Source organism: Onychostruthus taczanowskii, unplaced genomic scaffold, assembly GCF_017590055.1.
Source record: "Onychostruthus taczanowskii isolate IOZ18803 unplaced genomic scaffold, ASM1759005v1 scaffold9, whole genome shotgun sequence".
Taxonomy (NCBI): Eukaryota; Metazoa; Chordata; class Aves; order Passeriformes; family Passeridae; genus Onychostruthus; species Onychostruthus taczanowskii.
The window spans coordinates 15,235,726-15,255,809 of NW_024506993.1; the positions used below are offsets into that span (position 1 = coordinate 15,235,726).

General features: G+C 41.9%; 1 protein-coding gene across 1 annotated transcript; it reads right to left on the reverse strand.

Moving 5' to 3' along the window:
- Positions 1-17,322, reverse strand: ITIH4 (inter-alpha-trypsin inhibitor heavy chain 4). Its single transcript, XM_041425800.1, has 22 exons — positions 17,248-17,322; positions 15,122-15,282; positions 14,609-14,713; positions 13,493-13,655; positions 13,281-13,391; positions 13,068-13,196; positions 12,099-12,215; positions 11,345-11,513; positions 10,226-10,342; positions 8,573-8,754; positions 7,984-8,166; positions 7,265-7,404; positions 6,501-6,649; positions 6,041-6,073; positions 5,670-5,717; positions 4,900-4,953; positions 4,571-4,609; positions 3,980-4,093; positions 3,175-3,349; positions 1,484-1,638; positions 617-719; positions 1-134 (listed from the first exon to the last, which is right to left on the reverse strand). The coding sequence occupies exons 1-22, from the start codon at positions 17,320-17,322 to the stop codon at positions 59-61; spliced, it is 2,598 nt and encodes an 865-aa protein (XP_041281734.1). The 3' UTR covers positions 1-58.
- Positions 17,323-20,084: the final 2,762 nt, after the last annotated feature.

Here is a 20,084-nt window from a genome sequence, read left to right on the forward strand (position 1 = left end):
ACCAAAAATATTTGGAAGAGCTTCATTTGCATAATTTTCTTCACGGAATTTCTTTTGTCTACGGAGTTAGATCTATTGACCAGCAGGAAACAGGTTCATTGCCTGACTCAAGCCTGTAATCTTTCTTGTACAACCTGAAATGAAATCAAAATGAGAAATTGTGATAACACAATCAAGGGGCAGGGGCAGAATTGCCCTGATGTGCAGATGGTACCAGGAGTCAGAGGCCTGGATGGGCAGAGCTGCACCTCAGCACTTCCAGGACCTGCACACTCACAGCGTTTTTTCCCCATCAGAGATGTGTGCTAAAAACAGCTAAAGGACAGAAAATTTTCCTCATGGTAAATCCAATTGACGGAGCACCCTCCCTGTCCAGGAAAACAATGCAAGCTGTACTCCCCAGGGTGTAACTATTTCCCCCAATGAAACAGGAGCCTTGAGCCCTGTAGCACCACTTAAACAACAACAATTAAAAAAATATAAAATGCAATTTATTTACACCAAAGAGGTGTGCACTTACAAATACTCCCCCAGTTTTATTTCTTTTGATCTCTGGTATTTGCTGATCAAATACATCTCAAAGCACACCCCCTCCCCTCCCGTCCCTATCTGGTACCTGGAAACTTTGTGCTCAGATCCAGACACTCTCAGGAGTCTTTCCACAGCTGTCTGATCATTGTTGGAGTTACTCCCAAATTGTGCTTTTGAATAAAATTGACCTAAGCAACAGACACACGAATTATTTAAAAATACAAACCAGCTGAATGTTGCTGTTTGTTTAAGCCAAATGGCAGCTCTTACACCAGGAGAGCAGCTCTTCATCTCAGAAAACAAACCAAAGATCAAGTTTAGATACTCCATCAATAAGATTAGAAAATTAATCCATTTCATCTGTGATGTCCCTCCTGTTATCCCTCTCTCCATGGGAAGGTTCAGTCTTTCTCTGATGGTTTTTCACAATTATTTCTTCCTTGTGGTTTTTGGAATATGGAGCCTCTCTGTTTGCAAAGTTTCCAAAACAACTTCAGCTTAGGTCCCAACAGGATTTTTGGAGCCAAGATGTTCAGGAGCAGCTGGCTTTCATTTCCTAACCATGATTGTTTACAATTTTATGTCCATTATTTATAGTCTGTTATTTGACATCAAATGAATTTTCTGCATCAATCATGTCATTCCACAGTACTGTTGAGATTAAGCCCAACTATTATTTCTGTCTTATTTTAATATCTTCTAAACCCATAATGGGCTACTTAGAGTTGTGCCACTGGTGAGTGGAAAAGCATTGTGTTATGTGTGTTGTGTTTCCAGGGTGAGACCTCCCCTTTTTGGCATTGCTGGGCAGTAAAAGTTAAATGTCCAAAAGGAATAAATTAAACAATAAATTAAATGCAAAGTTTCTGAAACAAACCCCTGAGTACAGTCTCATTTCAGGAGCTGAGTTACAAGAGCATTCTTTGCTGCACACATCCATGCTGATACACACCCAGAACTCCGGTGACTTTGTCCGAAAAACGGTCGGTGTTCAAGAAATAGAGCCCAAGGAAATCATCTGGAAACCTGACCAAGGAGATTTTTACTGTGACTGTATCAGGCAGTGATGCTGTAACACTCCTTTCCTTTTCAACTGACACTTTCAGCCTAGGAAGTAAATGATGAAATTATTTCCAAGAAGAATGTGAAGAAAGAATATGTATTTAACTAAGTGACATTAATTAATCAAAATAATTTCATTTTTGCCTTTTATCTCTTTGCAATTGCATTTTTCCTGATCTGTTTGTAGTTATTTTTAAGCTAGAAAATATTGAGTAGAACATCTTTTCTCTCCGTGCTGCACAAGTGGTCTTGCAAATATACCAGGGGACAATTTTTTGCTGTTGAATACACCTTATCATCCATAATGACAAGAAATGCTTGGATGGGAAAAAAAAATTCTCACCATTTTAATGAGAAAAAAGGTAGACTAATGAAATAATTCAATTTTTTTTTTATGAACAAGTCAAATTCTTTTTTCTTGGATATTTGAAAAAAGGTAGACTAATAAAATAATTCAATTCTTTTTTTTTTATGAACAAGTCAAATTCTTTTTTCTTGGATATTTCACAAGATTTTCAGATTTTGCCTTTCTTCTGGCCCATTAACATTATGATCCCAGGTGGTCTTGCAGAACACAAATGTCACTGTCATTTTTCTCCCTGCAGACAGGATTAACAAAGCCACCCCCAAAGTGCTGATGCAAGGGCTCGGGTGCTGGATTAAAGCAGGAGAATCATTCTGCTTGAAAAATTATACTGGGGCATAAATCCAGCCAGCTCTTGGCTCTGTTTGGATTGCAAGAATAATTGAAAGCAGTTGTTGTAGGACTTGTTATTGTCTAGAACTGTGTGTGGGAGCAGCGATGTGTGTCCTGTGTGCCCCAGGCCAGCAGGGGATCCTCGTGGAGACTTGTTCCAGCAACACAAAAAGGCTGGGGGAACCAGCTACACTCAGCTCTTCCTTGTGGTACTGAAGGATCCTGCTCTAATTACTGCAACAAATGAAATCTGCTTTTAAAGTATCCCTTCTCCTACAGTGGACATTTAGTCACAGACAGCTATTCCAACACTTTATGCCTGCCCATAAAAAAATGTCAGCTTCCCAGACGGGAGTTATTGCTAAAACTGAGGAGAAAGAAAACCCCAGCCTGTGTGGAGCCAAGTGCTGTATAAAAGGGACAGTAAATGTCAAAGCCATCACTGGCAGTGCTCACTCTGCCCTGGAGGAACACAAAGTGGCTGCTGGTGGCACCAGGCTGCTCTGCATGGCTCCTTTCCTTTGGAACATAAATACATGAACAACAGGCTGATGGTGCAGTTGAAGAAACACAAAGTGGCTGCTGGTGACACCAGGCTGCTCTGCATGGCTCCTTTGGAACATAAATACATGAACAACAGGCTGATGGTGCAGTTGTTCTGGTTCTCTTTACACAAGCATGGAGGATTAAAATTAAACTTATTTTCTTCTCCAAATTTGAAATGGGAGATTATAAAGATACCCTGCTGCTACTCACACTGACATACTTGCTGGAGAAGGACATTTGGAAGCACTTACTTCAGGTAAATGGGGAAGTGGAGGCCTGAATGAACAAATATCTGACACATTTTCAAGTTTAGGAAAAGACAGGGAGATGTTTCTTACCCCTGGATGGTGGAGGAGGTTGACTTTGTCCATGACAGCCAATTGTTGTTGTTATTGTGGCTTACAAGGATTGCATGAGTGTAGACGTGGATTTGCACGGGGGGATTCACATAGTTAATATCAAACTGCACAAAGCGATTTATTCCTTCTCCGAGTTTCCCCGACACAGTGAGTCCTTTAATACAAATTCGTCAGGTGATTCTTCTCTTAAGGTACAAGTGATCTTAATAAACCTGCTCCAGTTTTGTTACTCAAATGACTCCAGGGTCTCAAATCTAGTTTTGTGGGGCATTTCTGGCTTGCAGCACCACACGCCCCAAGTCTGTGGTGGGGTCACTAGGGCTGGTTTAACCCCATGCTTCCACCTCCTGCACAGAGGTGTCTGTGTTCCATAATTGGAGCAGGTTCCTGGGCCATGGCTCCTCAAGGACAGGACCACGGAAAGTCTGCTGTGCATCCAGAGCATGCACCTTTCTGTTGGCACACAGGGACTACAAGGTTTAAGGTCTCTGCATCCTCCAAAGCCCCAAGGGCTTGGTAGGAGAAAATCCTGAGGACCAAGGAGGATGTGACACCAGAAGGAGAAGGGGATCCTCAGCCAGATCTGTGAGAAGTGCCCCCAGCTGTTGCACCATTAATATTGCCTAACAGAAAGGCAGAATTTACCACAGTCTCTCTGGTCAGTGCAAAGCAGCAGGTGTGAGATGGTTCCTCATGAGAGGGGATTATTCCCAAAAACACCAACTGCACTCAGAGACCCAGTGACTCTCCTTATCTTGGTATTGGGGTAACGTGGCTCACTCACCTTGCTCTGGATCTGACAGCAGGTGGATAGAGGTTTGTGCTGTCTTATCAATATTTAAGCAGATTCTTTCATTTTGTCTGGGTAATTGCAAGAGAAGTTGTGGATGTTCATCGGCTGAAAAGAAAGAAGAAAAATATCAGCAACAAAAAAAAAAATCTAGCCTGTGTGTTGGATAGGTACAGCAAAAAATAATTTATAGATTTATACCTAAAACAGTAGTTATAGCTTTTAAAAGATAGAATGATTAAAAACAAAGTAATAACTGTTGAAAAGCACACCCAGACACAGCACCTTGATATGAATGAAACCAATGGATTTTAAATACAGAGTTTACTAAGGACAAGGAGCCTTTAAAAAGTCTCAGGCTGAAGAATTGCTGTACTTCATTTCTTATATCCTCAAGCCAGAGAGGTCTTCTCATGGAATACAGGGGTACTTTATACTTAAATGGAAAGAACTAGCCAAGGTTTGCAAGAAGAGGTAAAAGGTTTTCACAGAGTTCATGCAGTCAGAAAAAGCATTGCTGCATGAAGAAATATACATTATAGTTACATTACAAATTGAAATGGATATAGGATGTGTGTCACTTACCAATAGGTTGTGTTCTTGTGGCAACTCTGAACCTGGAAACTGAAATAGTCAAAATTAATAAGAAGAGTTCAATGAAACATTTTTCTGTAAGTTAGCTGAAGAACCAGGACAAATGCTGTGCAGAAACCTTTTTAACAGAGCTCTTCACTGACAACTGTGGGGAGCTTTGCCTAAGACGAGATGTCCCAATGGGGGAAAAGAGCACAAGGATGGGCCTATGCTCAGCCTGAGCTGTGCGAGGGTTTAGAGCTGCGTTTTCAGGGGTCACTGGGCAGTGTTGAATGCAGCACACCCAGCCCAGCCCCTCTGACCCCACAGTGAGAATCTACCTGTTGAAAACATCTTCCTGTTGCTGCCAGTTTGGAGCTCAGGGCGCCAGCGACCTGAAAGAAAAAGGTTTTCCCAGTCTTTTTCCCAGTCTTTTGTTGTTTTGGGTTTATGCCTTGCACCTCCCTCCCCACACTTTGAAAGAGGGAATCTGTCCTGCTTGTTGTCCACTGACTTTTCTGGATACCTCAGGACTGGTGAATTATTTTGTTCTTACATCCATTTTTTTCAGCTTACTAATACATGCTTTTCCATATCTTTCACATTTTCAGGAGGCATTTTTTTTTTTATTATTCCTGAAAAGGAGCCAAGATTGTGTGCAAAAGTTTATAGTTCATTATAAAATATCTGTGGACTGAAATACATATAATAAAAACTAAATTGTGTATCAAGTGGGCATCTCCAATCCAAATGCATTTTTATAAAATAAGGTTGATATGACCCTACATATGAAATGAACTTTATAGAATTATTCTGAGGAGAAACAGAGGAGGAGTAATTACCAGCAGGTGACCCACCCCTCACTTCAACAGCAACTGGAGAGAAAAAAGAGTATCTGTGTTTTACTCATGATGGCATTACATCCCTTAGATGAGTGGTTTTGCTATTGAACTTCCCAGCATCACTTTGAAAGAGGCAGCTTCCAGAAACAGGGCAGCATTGTGATTCTCTCAATACATTTCTGTGAAAGAACTAGACCAATGTTCTTCACCTATAAAATTATTATTCAAATAAATTCAGTTTCCAGAGGGAAAAAAAACCCACAACATACCTGCATCATCCTCCCAAAGCATTCTTGAGGAGAATCTTTTGACAGATGCTTCACACGTGGTAGGAAGAAGCAGAAAGCATCATTAACACTATGGACTTAAAGAAATACTTTTCCTCAAGAACACAGATAATTTTGACCTTTGAGAATTTCTGAGTGGAAGATTTTCTCCCTTTGTCCCTGTTATCCACCTAAAACCTGCACATACTGTGGCAGGCATTGCTTATAATTTACTTCACACATTTTTTCAAATCTGAGATACTTCCCTCTACAGAACAACCACCATGAACTCTTTTGTTTGCTTTGGTTTATTTTTTTAAATTTTTTTTTAGAGACTATGAAAATATGCTACTGGAAAAGAAGAAAACATTTACCTCCTGCTGGAAGATTGCTGGGCTTCTCATTATCTGTGGAGAGGAAGAGGGACAGATGAGTGTCATACAGTCAACACTGAATTACTTTACCCACGTGAACCAGTAAACTGGGACAAGGGCTTCAGGTGATAATGTTTTTTGGGCCAAAGAATGGGTATATATAGCACTTGCAAAACTCTGACTGAAGCCATACTTTCTCCCCTGCATTCATAGTAACAGCTGTCAGACTACCTTTAGTTAATATTTAAACAAACTATTTTCCATTTCAATTGTAGTGCCTGTTTCATCACTTCACCTTTCCAAAAAAAAAAAAAATCCTGCATGTTTTATTTTGAAAAGAAGCCAATCCCTGAACTTCTGCCTCCAATTTGCTTCATTATATCACTATCAAATGAACCTAAGTGGAAGTCAACAACAATGAATCAAGAAGAGCAGAGCGTTTCAGAGGGGCTGTTTTTACCAGCCTCCGTGGGTTTGTTTGCCAGCTCCTCCTGCTGCTGGGGTTTGGTGACAACCATGGAAGTGAGCGGTGTGACAAAGCTGTACCGCAGGGACAGATCCAAGGCTTGGGCCTCCAGGGCCTTCCGGTCCTCTTCTTGGGCTGAAATACTAAAGTCTGTGTTAATGATGTAGCAAAAATATGTAGAGAATTTGAACAAATCATCTTCAGTTTCTTTTATGTATTAGCTATGTCTCCACAGATATTTATTACTGAAGGGTCAGTAGCTTCATGGGGATGACTCAGCTGTTCATGTGCCTGAAATTATGAAAATACTTCATTCTTTGCAACACTGGAGCCTATGTATGGTTTAAATTCATAAAAGTAATAGATACATGGTCTGTGAAGTATCTTATGGACATCCATATTGTTCTATTCCCTAACTATTGCCATTTCCATATCTACAGACAATATTTCTTTGTGTGCAAGAACAGCTCACCACCATCTGTACAATTGAAATCTATTTCATAGTAATTTCATGTAGAATGTGTTACATTATATGTTCATATACATATGAAATTGAATGTTGTAGTGCTACCATAAACTGGAAGACACTTCATGTTCATCATAGAGTAATGTAGCATTCTGCCAGTATCTCATGTTTTTGATACTGTGTGGAAGAATATTTCTGTTTCTTTGTATTTTCTGATCATATAATTTGTGAACAAGGAATTTGTGTTTTGAGAAGTTAGAAGTTTGTTATGTGAAGCATTAAAATCACTTACGCTTTTTCCATAAGCTGCTGAATGGTCAAGTAAGCCCACAGTCTCTCTATGAAATTCCCAAAGATGTATCTTTGATTTTGGAATACTTGCTCCTTCTCTTTGACATTTGCTTCTTCCTTAAGTGTCAAGTTACTTGTGTGCTGAAGTGGGAGAAAACTGACCATCAAAAGAACAGCTCCATAAACTTCAGCTCTATAAAATTCATTTATAGTCACATTATGAGACTTAATATCTTTCAGTACCAGCTGTCCTTCAATTTTGTTCTTTCCCATTGGAAAATGCATCCCCAAAGTATCAAAAAAACGTGTATTTTAGTTCTGTATTTCTGCACTTGAAAAAATGATGAAAAAAAGAGTTAATTAAATTCTATTTCAGCATTTTTGAGATGAATAATTGAGATTTCCTACTTCATTGTATCAATAGAAACCTAAAAGTGCTTAAAAGGCTAAAATATTTGAAATTTGTTAAAGAATTAGTAAAATTGAATTAAAATTTCTGTTTACTTATTTGTGGATATTCTTTAAGGTTTTTCTTTTGTAGCAAATTCAAGAGAGGGTAATTTTAACAAATTATCTGAGAGATCAAACAATGGGGAAACAGCTGAATGCCCAAATGTAATGAACATATACTAAACACAAAACACTTCTTGAAGCCTCCTATTGTGCCACAAAAGACAGAAGGGAGAGATGTTTTTCACAATTAGTAAACTAAACACTTACTGACTGAGCTTTAATTTCCACTGGCAAAAGATCCAACTCATTGCTAATTTTTCCAGACACTATTATTTCAGATCCTTCAAAAAACAGCTTGAAATTGTTCTTAGTTAGTCCTTCAATGGAATTTTCTGGATATTGCATTTCAATTTGCATTAATATTGGGGTAGCCACTTCTTGATAAAAGCCCTGAAGAAAAGCAGTAAGACAGAGAACACAAACAATGAGAGCAAAATTGTGCAAAGCAATGTGTTGAATGTCTAAAGACCCCTTAAAAAGCTTTTTCTTTAGCAGTGCAAGACTACTGCAAACTCAGAAACTGTCCACTTCCCCTGGACAATTTCTCTTTCTACAGCAGAGAAATGTGTGAGTTTCCCAGTTTGTCTGAATGTGGCTGATTTGAAAACTTTGAGTCATGGATATCATGGAGGGTACAAACGCTCAGATACCCCAAAACTGCCTTCTTCCCTCGGCTAAAGTGAGAGATAAACTCAACCTCAACATTTCATCTCAGAAAATCTGTGATTTTGCTGCTAGAACTAGATATAAGCTGAGGCTGATGGATGGCTTTCCTGGCACATGCCTTACTCCTGACCTGGAGCTGCAGGGCTGCATCAGCATTTTCATAGATACGCCGCGCTATTCCCCCATTGCTCAGGGCCATTTTCTCCAGGAATTTATAACTGACATCAAACCCAAAGCCAAGGCAGAAAAGAGCATATTTCCCATTGATTGCTTTCTGAACGTTTTCTTGAATTACTTCCACATTTCTCTCACCTGTAAATGAAACAAAAACACCATTGTGGGTTTGGGTCTTTTCAAGTGCAAAAAGACTGCAGCAGGTTAATGGAAAATTCTGCCTGAAGTTTTTAAAAATAATTCAGAATAAAATACTAAAAAGGTAGGGGATAGAATGCTAGTAATCGAATTGGAAATGAAAGCACAACTCTGCATATGGAATGCCAGAACATGATTCTCCCTCCTTAATGACTTTTATTAGGTTCTACTGATGTTGTCATGGCTAAGTGCAAAATATTTTATAGCATTACAGGTCCAGAGAGGCTTTTAGTACAGAAGGGACACACACTACAAGCTAACAACACCAGGGATGGATACACTTCATCAACATTCAAAAGACAAGTACCATCCATAAAAATTATGTGTGTCAGTTCAAAGAATGAACTGGATAATGGTCCAATTCCAACAAACTGCCAATGAACTCAGCCATGCTTCTCTCCCAGCCCCTTTGTGTGACAGAGGAAAAGCTTTTCACACCCTCACCTTACTCCATTTGAAGGGCTGCTGATGGCCATGTAGTGAGAGCTTTTCCATCAGCATTTCCAGGCAGACGCTGTCACTGCCTGTAGCAATACCATGGGAGCAGCTCAGATTTTTCCTTTTTAGCTGCTTTGCTAAGGAAGGCAGTGTAAGCAATAATGCCTGACACTCCACCCTGGCCTGATTTCTAAGTGCTGGATGCAGGGAGCACTGGAGACTTACTGTGGCTGTGCTGGGGAGGCAAAACTGTGAACTGAATTTTATTAAAAAACCCGAACAAAATCAAGAAACCTCAAAGCAGAATGGCTTGCACAATCTAAAAGGCTGAATGATTTTGTTAAGGGCTTACAGATGAAGTACTATTGCTGACCTTGGAGTGATGCTGGTGCCACACAAAACTAAGACAAACTCCTGTTCAAGACAAGGGAGTTTGTGCCATTGCACTGGGAGTTGTTGCTTATTTCATGTGATATTTCAATCTCAGTCTTTTGGTTTGTGCTGTCACAGCTGATCACTAAGACATGGCAAAGAATACAGAACAAGAAGAACCTTGAAAATATCTTAAGTTTGGGGCACAGAGGGTGAAGAAGCACAAGCAATATTTCTCAACTAGGACTGTACACAGTATCTGCAAAATGTCAATATTTTGTCTCTAGGTATTTTACTTTTCTGTTTCAGCTGCTCCTGGAGTATCTCCAATTCCCTTGAGTTTATAAACTGGGAAGCCAACGGTATGCAGCAAAACAATTCCCAGCTAAAGGATGTACAGTCACAGGCAGGCAGGTTTTGCCATCACTCCCTAGAGCCCTCAGCAGAGTCCTCTCATAATCCCCCTCTCCAGATCCAGCAGCAGCTTGGCCTGTGTATTCCAAAGCTCTTCGAAAACAGGCTAAGTCTATCAATATTGGGATGCAAGCATAACAGATAAAAAACCCCAGAGGAGGGAGGACCGTGCATAGCATTCACTCACCAGAAGTGGGCTGGCCATCTGTCAGCAAAATAATCATGGAGACGCTGCGCTCTGGCAGCCCCTCGGCTTTCTCCAGCAGGCCCACGGCAGCCAGCAGGGCACCACTGATGTCTGTGCCTGCAATGAGAGAGCAGACATCGCTCACCTAACAGGATCATCTGCAGGGATTGCTGCCCTGCATCTGCAGAGGCCCTGCAGACTTGTTTAAAGTTTTCTGCAGGAAGTAATCCTTCTGAGAGAGGAGGATTTAGGGACTTAGCCTACTGGACTTAATTACTGGGTGTTATATTGCAACAGCAGTGCTGGAGTATTCTCTTGGGAGGATTTTCCACACATATGTCATGGGAAATACAAACATGTCTAGAGCCATTAAAAAGTGCTTAAGTAAACATACTGTCATCTGTTAACCAATATTTAAGAAAAGTTTCACTGCCTTCTATAAGAAGTCAGAGAAAAGAGCTGAGCATGGGTGGGTTTATTGGTGTTAGTGCCCAGGGTAAGGAAACCTCTGTTCATACTGACAGTGTAACATTAAAGGCAGACAGAGCTCTTGAGATGTGCTTAAAACTAAGTAATAACATCAAACACACTGACTGGTGCAGCAACTGAAATGCCATGTCTGTTTTTCCTGTTTTATTTATGTGGCATGGCTTGCAAGTGAGAATAACTTGGATGTGCGTGGTTTTTGGGGTTTTTTTGGTTTGTTTTTTTTTTTTTTTTTTTTTTTTACAAGGGGAGACTTGATATAAATAGAAAACAAAATCAGCAAATTGCTGTCAAATGTTGAGTGAATTGCCATTTTTCTGTGAAAAAATATGCTACCAATAAATCTTCTAATTGTCTCTGTGATAAAAATTGGAAACAAAACTTTGTGGCTTTGGTTCATAGATTGTGGTAAGCATATCTTATATACTATATAATTATATCTATCTCATAATGTAGTCACCAGTCTGACCACTCACAGACCTTCTTTTCTACTCATCACTTATAAGTCTTAAAAACTGACCTGGTTTGTAAGCAATGGTGGTAGCTCTGGGGCACTATATAATTAATAAAAATAATTATTTTCTAAGCAGTTAATTCCACTGGGTGCATATTTGTGGCTACGAGCATGGGTACCTCCCCTGGCAGTGAGAGTCTGCACCAGTGCTGCAGCACTGGCCACGTTCTCCTCAGTGGCTGGCAGCAAAGAGCTCTTCCACTCCACCACTTTGTGGCTGAAGGTGATAAAACTGAAATGATCTTCTTGGCGGAGGTCCTGCAAAATCTTCAACAGGGCATCCCTTGTCTGTTCCAAGGAGAAAGCAATGATTTTGATTATTTCCACTTCTTTGCCAGAACTGGGATTGAAATTACAGTGTAATAAGGGAGTTCTCTACAGGTCTGTTCCAGATGAAGGCAGCGCTATGCCTTCATTAAACCCTAATGATATGTTTTAGGTTGAGACCAATAGAAATAGAAAATTCGCTTAACTTACAGACACAAAATCCAACCCATGAGGGCTGTAGGGGGCTTGTCTTCTCTCAAACAGAGCTACATACGCAGTCATCAATAAACATAAACCAGATAACAGATAAATTAACTTTCTAAGCTTCATTAAAGAAAAATATAAACACAAGAAGTTCTGCAAAAATACGGAAAGTTCTCTCTGCCTCAGTGTTTAACACCCATGAAAATAGTTGTGCCAGACAAGAGTTACTCCTTAATAACTTCAATCTACGCATATGTATTTTCAAGCACTTCTATAAGTCTGAACCTTTTGCTGTGCACAAAACCAGTGTGTGCTTCCAAAGAAAAATTCCCAATTGCTTCCTCAGAAGGCTGGGGTGTGTGTGCCTGCTGCTAGCAGAGGTCATGCTTTGAGGGAAGTTACCTGTTCAATTTTTCTGCCTGTCATGGAGCCACTTCGGTCTATAACAAAGACGACATTTTTGGGAAACACTGGCATTTCTTGGGGTGCAAAGTAATGGACAAAATACCCATTGACAATCTGAAACAGAGAATGTGAAATCACCCATAATAGTACCCCTAAAGAAATAAAGAATAAATCTTAACATTCTGGCACAGCAAGAAGTGAGGAGCATGCTCAGCATTCTGCTCTCTCAATAAGCCCAAATAAAAGAACCTAAAGAAAGTAAAATGTATTTCTTAGCTGGAAGCAAGATTGTCTGTAGAGAGAAAATTACCAGAGAGCAGCATGCATACATACATATATATCAGACATCTCAGTGCCATAAGTACGATATATGCATATTATCACTGTGTATCACATTACCTCTTTATCATTACCTGTGAGTACAGCTCTGCTGAATGACTGTGGCTGCCACCTTTTAGCACACCCATGTATACTTCATTAGTGAAATGATATGGAAAATACTCTATTTTATTCCCTAGAATATGCATCGGTTCATAAATATTTGTAAGTTCCTGCTGTATTTAGTTATTACCTCAGTTATCACAAAAAACACAGAGACCAAGCATCATTTTAAGTTATATAAATCATATTACTCTAAACTTAATTTACAGGAAACCACAAGTACACTTTTAGAAGAGACAAAATAATAATTAAAAAAGACTGTAAAGACACATCTATGAAATACCAGTATAGACTGGGTATTTGAATAAAATTTGAAAGACTGATTTTTTTTTCCTGAGTGATCTTTTCTTTCAATACCTGATGTCTCTGGGGATTACCAAGTATCACCCTCAGTTCTTGTTGACCCTGGATTAATGGAAGAGCTTTTCCTCATTCTTGGTGTTTCAAAGCAAACGTTTTGCTGATTGCACTCCACATTCATACTTACCTGTGATCTAAAAGCATTTTCATTTATATATTTTTTACCTGTATATCACCTGCAGTGGCCTCTCTCTTAACATCATAACGCACAACAAAATCACCATTGAGGAGCGTTTCATCAAGTTCAGAATTTTTCTTCTGTTGATCTAGAGTTGGCTTAAATAAAATATGAGCCTGCAAAACAACCAGAAGGAAATATCTAAAGCAATATAACTTAGAGCTGCCACTGGCAGTAACCTCTGGCAGCTGCTGCTTTACCTTGGTTTCGTTCTGCTCTTTGGTGAGTGCCTCACTTAACTCGTTTGTCATGAACGTGCTGTCTGTCTCCAAGAAGCGAATGCCCTGGGGCTCGAAGATGTGCACATCGATCTGGCAGCAGAGAAGAAGCGAACGTCAGCGGCTCAGAGGGAACATGGCTGTGCTAAAACTCACGGCACTGCTCCCTGCCCAGCCCTCCCCAGGACGCTCACCTGGAAGTGCTTGACCAGCTGCTTGGGCCGGACCTTGATGAGCAGCTCGTACTTCCCCAGCTGCCGCTTCAGCAGCTCCTCGTAGGTCAGCTCAAAAGCGACTTTGCTGGCAGCCGCGATGCTGACGGACACGTGGAACTGCTCCAGCTTTCTGTCTGTAATTCTGGGGTGGGGGGGAAGAACAGTGATTTACCTCCTTGAGGCGGCTGGAGTTTGTGAAGTGTGCAAAATAGTTTGCACACTTTTATTGTGGCCCCTCCAAGGGGCCACATGGGATTAAAAAAAAAAAAAAAAAGAGTAGAAAGAGTAGCAGTAAATATTTTTCATTATAGAGAGGATTTTTTACATTGCAGGTGCTATTATGCACATCACATATTGTACATTACATTAACGTGTCATGGGTGCAAGCTGAGAAATGGAGCAGAAAGCTCTGCATGCCTCAGAGTGAATACCTGTGAAGCACAGATTAAATATACCCTGAAAGTGTGATATCTGTTCAAATGCCATGGTCCTCTGTGCTTGCAAGGAGGCAGACTCAGCACTGAACATCATCCAAGCATGGCAAGGTGTTCTTGAATGACAGTGACCAAAGCTGATCTGAGCACCCTGAAAGGCGTCCCTGCCCATGGCAGGGGGCTTGGATCTAGAGGATCTTTAAGGACCTTTGACCCTGAGATTAGCTTAACTGGTCAGAGCATGGTGCTAGTAACACCGTGGCTGTTGGTTCAATCCCTCTATGGACCATTCACTTAAGAGTTGGACTTGGTGATCCTTGAAAGGGTGATCCCTTTCAAGAACATTCCATGATCTCTGACTCAGTAATTCTATGACAGCAAGTCCTAAGGCACTGCTAAACAGGGATGCTTCCTCCTGGAACCCATTGCAGGAACACCTATACATCACATATATGTGAATTTTTGTATATATTGAAAAATAAAAAGCATATGCATATACATACACACAAAGATACACTGTCCCTCTTACCAAGAACCCAAGATCGATTTTCACTGATTTGTCCCCATTTGGATGTGGCCATCTCCAGGATTTAATCTGCCCCCAGCCAAACAGGAGGCCAAGGAGGGGTGTTGGAGCAGCCTTAGTCAGAATAGTACTTACTTGACGAGGCCAGCACTCTGTCCTTGTGAGACTGCCGAGTCATACTCGTTTTGAGCAGCAGCTTTCTCCTTTATTATTCCTGGGTATACCTCGCCATCAATGGACCTGTTTGGTTTCCATGAAAATTAATTCATATTAGAAGGAATGCACTGGGGAAAGAAAATCAACAGAAGTTTTTTTATGGCTCTCTGGGCATGAGCAAGGGACAGTGGCTCCCAAATCCCTTCCTACCCAGGAGGATGCCAGGAGCCACGACCACAACACAGCCCTTGTCCTTGCAGAGTCTTGAGGAGGCTGGAGCAGGAGAAACACCACCACTGAGCACATCTATCACCCACCCTATGCAGCAGGCAGCCTGGCCCTGGGCACCTCTTTTCTATTTGGCTGCTTACTACTTAGTCCCACAGAGCAATTTTGCAGAGGACCATCTTTGTGCTCTTTCTTTGAGCAGAAAGATGAACCTCCCCCCTCCAGAGCTGCCTTCTGTACACTGCAGGTGAGGACTGGTCCTACATGGAGAAGTTGGTGATGAAGGCTGTCTTGGGTAACTCCACTTCAAAGGTGGCCTCTCGGGACTCATTGGCTCGGTTGACAATTCTGCTGGTGATGACAGTGTGAGCAAATCGTGATGTGACCTTGCAGTCCACATGGAGGCTGTATATTTCAACAGCAGGCTGGAAAAAAAATAAACAGACTGAGACAGAAACACACAGGTTTTGCTCCCAGACCACCCTTACCTGGATGCTGTTGCAAAAGCCTGATGAAGAAATGACCTGTTAGAAAGCCTGGCTGGAACTGGGGAGAGGATTGCTCTGAACCAGTCTGCTTATTCCCGTCTCTGGAGCCACAGCCACTGTCCCGTGCAAAACCTGCAGCTACATCTGCATTTTGCTGTTCCACAGAAGCTTCTGTTGAAACTTTTTCTCTCCTTGGGGTGAAGCTGCTGCTGCATCACCCCAGTGCACTGCCCAAGATTTTCACCAGGAAGATCAGGAGCCTCTTTAAGCCTGACCCAGGGAAGGTCCCTGTTTTTTTGTGCAACTGTTTATTTGCTTTCCCAGCTGTTGACTTTGCTTCCTGTTTTCCAGTTTGGTATCTTGTGTCTCACAGGATGTTTAGCAGGCTTGAAACCTCACATGGCCCCCAACCCCTCAATGGTTACACAAGCAGAGATGCCCTTTGAGCACTCATGTTTCTCCTGGTCTGGTTCTTCCAGGGCCCCTGATGGCCAAAGGAGGAGGGCACCATTCTAGAGCTGCCTGGAGCACCTGCCCACATAGACACCTCCTTTTGCATTTGGGATGTCTCTCTAAAGGTCCTAGCCATGTTCCAGCAGTGGCACTAAAAAAGGCTGATCTGGGCATCACCAGCCTCACAACAGTCCAGTAGCTGATTAAAATACAAAAGCTCTGCAAGAGAGAATATCATTGCACTTGTATTTTTACTTTTCCAGCCTCCAAGTCTTTTGAATAAAGATCTAATTGATCTTTAGCTATTTTGATAAATAATCTCCTGTACTTTGCTTGCCAATTAATAGCATCCAGTGGCTTCTTCTCCATTAGGACAGTGGCTGAAATTCAAAACTTGGCTGCCCTGTCATACTCAAACCTGCCCATGGCACATTCAGAGCGAGGTTTTGCCATAAAGAACACCAAGCCCCAAGCTGTGGCTCACTGGGGAAGTGCAGGCACATGGTGGCCATTGCTGCCCACTGAGGATCCTTCCAACACAGGAGGAGCTTGTCCTGTGCAAAATTCACCTGGTGCGGAATGTCCTCCGCTGCCACATACCCAAGGGATGCTGCAGGGAGCAGGGCCTGCATCTCCTGCACTCGCCCAGCCCCAGCAGCATTTTAGGCTGTGGCCAGCACAAACCAGGGGCCAGTGGGATGCAGCATGGGGAGGAACTTTGCTGTGCCCCTGGTGAAAAAAGCAGAGGACCAGCCCCATGCATGTACCCAAAGGCAAGGGCACTGTGGGCCCACACACCCCATCCATGGCTTCCTGCAGAGCTCTTGGCTGCCCCCGAATCAGCCACCAGGCCTGGCCCTGCCCCCCAACACCTGCCTGCATTTCAGTTCCACTTCACTCTTTTCTGAATAGGCGCAATGGACAGAGAAATCGTCTGACTTAAACCTTCCTCTTCCTCTTCCTCTCCAGTATTGATGATTTTACAATGCCACCAGTCACCACTGTGATGGTACAAAACAGAATTTGCTCCTCCAGACAGTGCAAATAACTTTCTACTTCCCTCTTTTCCATTCCATATTTATTATTAAATGCTCATCAGAAACCTCCTGGCACTGCATAGTGCTTGTTTGGTCCTGAGTCAAGATCCAAACCTCATCTGGTAGCCAAAGCAGAGTTACTGATCTCTCAAATTTGATATCTTACATTCCGAAGGAAGAGAATCAACAAACACATCTGCAAGTGCCTCCTGTAACATTTGTACTATAACAGCCCAAACAAACAATCAAAAAGACCACAAAAAGACCCAAAGCTCTAAAATCTCAACACAATCCACCCAAGTCTCCCTTGGTGGAGGTGGTTACCAGAGGAGTTACCTGCACTACCTGGCCAGTTACCACGATACCACCATGTCAGCAAATGAGATATTGATAATAAAAATAGAGCAAATACCTTCTGATCATTAGTTTCTGCTAATACTATGAGTGAGGAAAAGAGCAGCAATGCAAGCAGTGTTCTCTGCTCCATTTTGGAAAAAGCAAATTTTCAAATGAAATCTCTATTTATCTTAATCAGTTAATGAGTAACATGTACTTGGGGATATCATGTAGACTTTGAAGAGACACAGAAATGTAATATTTACCCATTAAACATAGGTAAAACTTGGACTTGGTTAATGCTTATTTTTCCAACAGATCTTTGCTCTTAAACATTATAATTTTAATGTTTCATAACACATAAAATTAGGAAATTTCTATATTAAAAAAAAATAGATTTTACGGTGTCACATGAAATCCCGCCGGCAGATGACTTGGTCTGTGTAACAAGCTGCAGGAATCTCTACTATATTCCACAGTAATAATTTGAAAGGACACATCCTTAACATTATCACAAGCACTTCAGAGATTTGGAGATTGCCAGGACAGGAAGCATTCACATGAGATATTACAGCTCATGGCTTTCTCAGCCTTTGTGCCTCCCTGCCCAAATGGCCATGATCCTTGGTAGGTAATGCCATTCATTATCATAAATTAACACAAAGATCCTGTGGAAATATAAGCATCTGTGTTTTCTTCATGTCTGTTTCACAAAGTTTCCAGGCAGAGACCAAGCTTCTAGTGGCCTTGGAGTTGCAAGGAGACACTAAAGCAGAGCTCAGTAATTTATTACTTACCAGACATCTACAAGTTCACTACAAAGAATGTGCTAAGCGCAGCCTGGTCTTACAAGCCTTGTGCTTTAAGTAATTCTTTAAAAAAATAAACTTGCTCCTCTCAGGCAGACTGTTTATACTACTTGGAAATACCATATCCTTTATAGTAGGACATGTAAATATATACATTTTAAAATACAAAAAATTAAACTGCAATATATTCGATTAACTTGTACAACTCGTGTAATGCTTTAATCCTTTAAAATACACAGGATTAGACACTTAGTGGCCTAAGAGCTGCAAGAGCCAAAGCTTTAATTAAGTGGATCTGTCATCAGTTTTCTAATGCCCATGTGTAAAATCACACGGATGTTAAAGAGCTGCTTTTGCTGCACAGATTTCAGCTGCAGTGTCAGCTCTGCCCCTCACATTTTTTAGATGAGGTCCACATTAAAAGACAAGAAGACCAAAAAAGATGTCTAGTCCTTATTGTCACACGTGGAAGCAGCACAAGTAAATGAACATCACAACATCCTGCAAATAGAGCTGTTTGCCAAGTCCCACTTCTCTGGCAGACACCTTACTTGGCTTCCCCATAGAATCCATGTGGGACACAGAGGTTTCTGTGCTTTGTTAAATCAGCACCAGCAGATCCAAAGTGGGGACTGAAATACATCACCCCTGTCCTGCTACCCCACTGCAAACCGGCAGGTCAGGCCCTTGTACTGCAATAAGGAAAGCGACATTTTGCCCCACTTGTCCCTCACCATCATCTCTATAACTATTGAACAACCTCTTTCCACCTTCTCAATACAGGTTAATGAAGGAGGGCTTGTTAAACCCAATGCAAAGGCAGCTCCAGTATTATCAGGGCAGGAATTTTTCCCACCATGACTTTTTTAATGCTCTGGAAGGATCTTTCTTGGGAAAAGGCTCTGCCAATGTACCTGTGAGAAGCCTGTTCTCCATGGAGAAATTGTGCCCACTAAAGTGAGGAGGTGGGGCCTGGGCTGCAAATAATAATCCTTTAAAGTGAAAGAAGCAGGGCAAAGCAATGGACCAGCAATATCTTTAAAGAAGCTTTCCCCTTAAAGCCAAAGGATTTGCTGTTGCCTTAAGTGAGCTCCTCTCCACAACCTCTCTGGGATCTGTGTGGGCATTGTCACATTTTATGTCAAGTGCTTGGGACACAAAAGTTAAATACATTTCATGGTGCACAGAGAACTTCAGCAACACTTTTCTGTCAGGTGTTTGGGACACAAAAGTTAAATATAATACATTTCATGGTGCACAGAGAACTTCAGCAACACTTTTACCTCTTAATCATGTCTAGTCTGTGTAAAATAAAAGTAGCTTCTTTAACAAAGGTGGCATCTCACTTACCATCCCCAGACATGCTGCAGAGACTCTGGGTGTGTGGGAAGCATGGCAGGTGCCTACAGAGGTTCCTCTGTGTTTTAGCACAAATATCCAGCCGAGGGGAAACATTCTGGGGTTTGGGAGAAAACCAATTTGGTGTTTAATGCAGCAAATTAAGAAACAAACAGCATTGAAAAAAATTATCTCCCCCTCAGATTGTGCTGGTGTTGTACAGAGACATTCGCTGGGTTCTCATCTCCATGGTAAGGCAGGACATGGTGGCTGGGTTTGGCACCCCACTTCTCACTTGATCCAGTGGGACAGGAGGCAAAAGCCACTGGGGAACGAGCTGAAATCCCTTCCTCAGTGCTGGGGCACTCTGAGAGCCAGGCCTCTGCCCTCATAGCTGAGCTGCATGAAAGGAAATCATGGCATTGCTGCCTGGAAGGGTGTGAGGGGGGAGATGTGAGGGAGAACTGTGAGGGGAAAGCCATGAGCGGGAAACCATGAGGGGAACTGTGAGGGGCGAGCCGTAAGGTGGGGGCCGTGAGGGGAGAGCTATGAGTGGCAAACCGTAAGGGGAACTGTGAGGGAAGAGCCGTGAGGGGAGAGCTATGAGCGGCAAACCGTGAGGGGAACTGTGAGGGAGAGCTGTGAGGGGAGAGCCACCACCCTGAGGGCCCCCGCCAAGGTGCCGCTGTAGGCAACACACATCTGGGTGAAGTCTCCAGATTTCTGTGCTGCCCCTTTGATCAGCTCCTCCTCAGCTCCCTCCTGG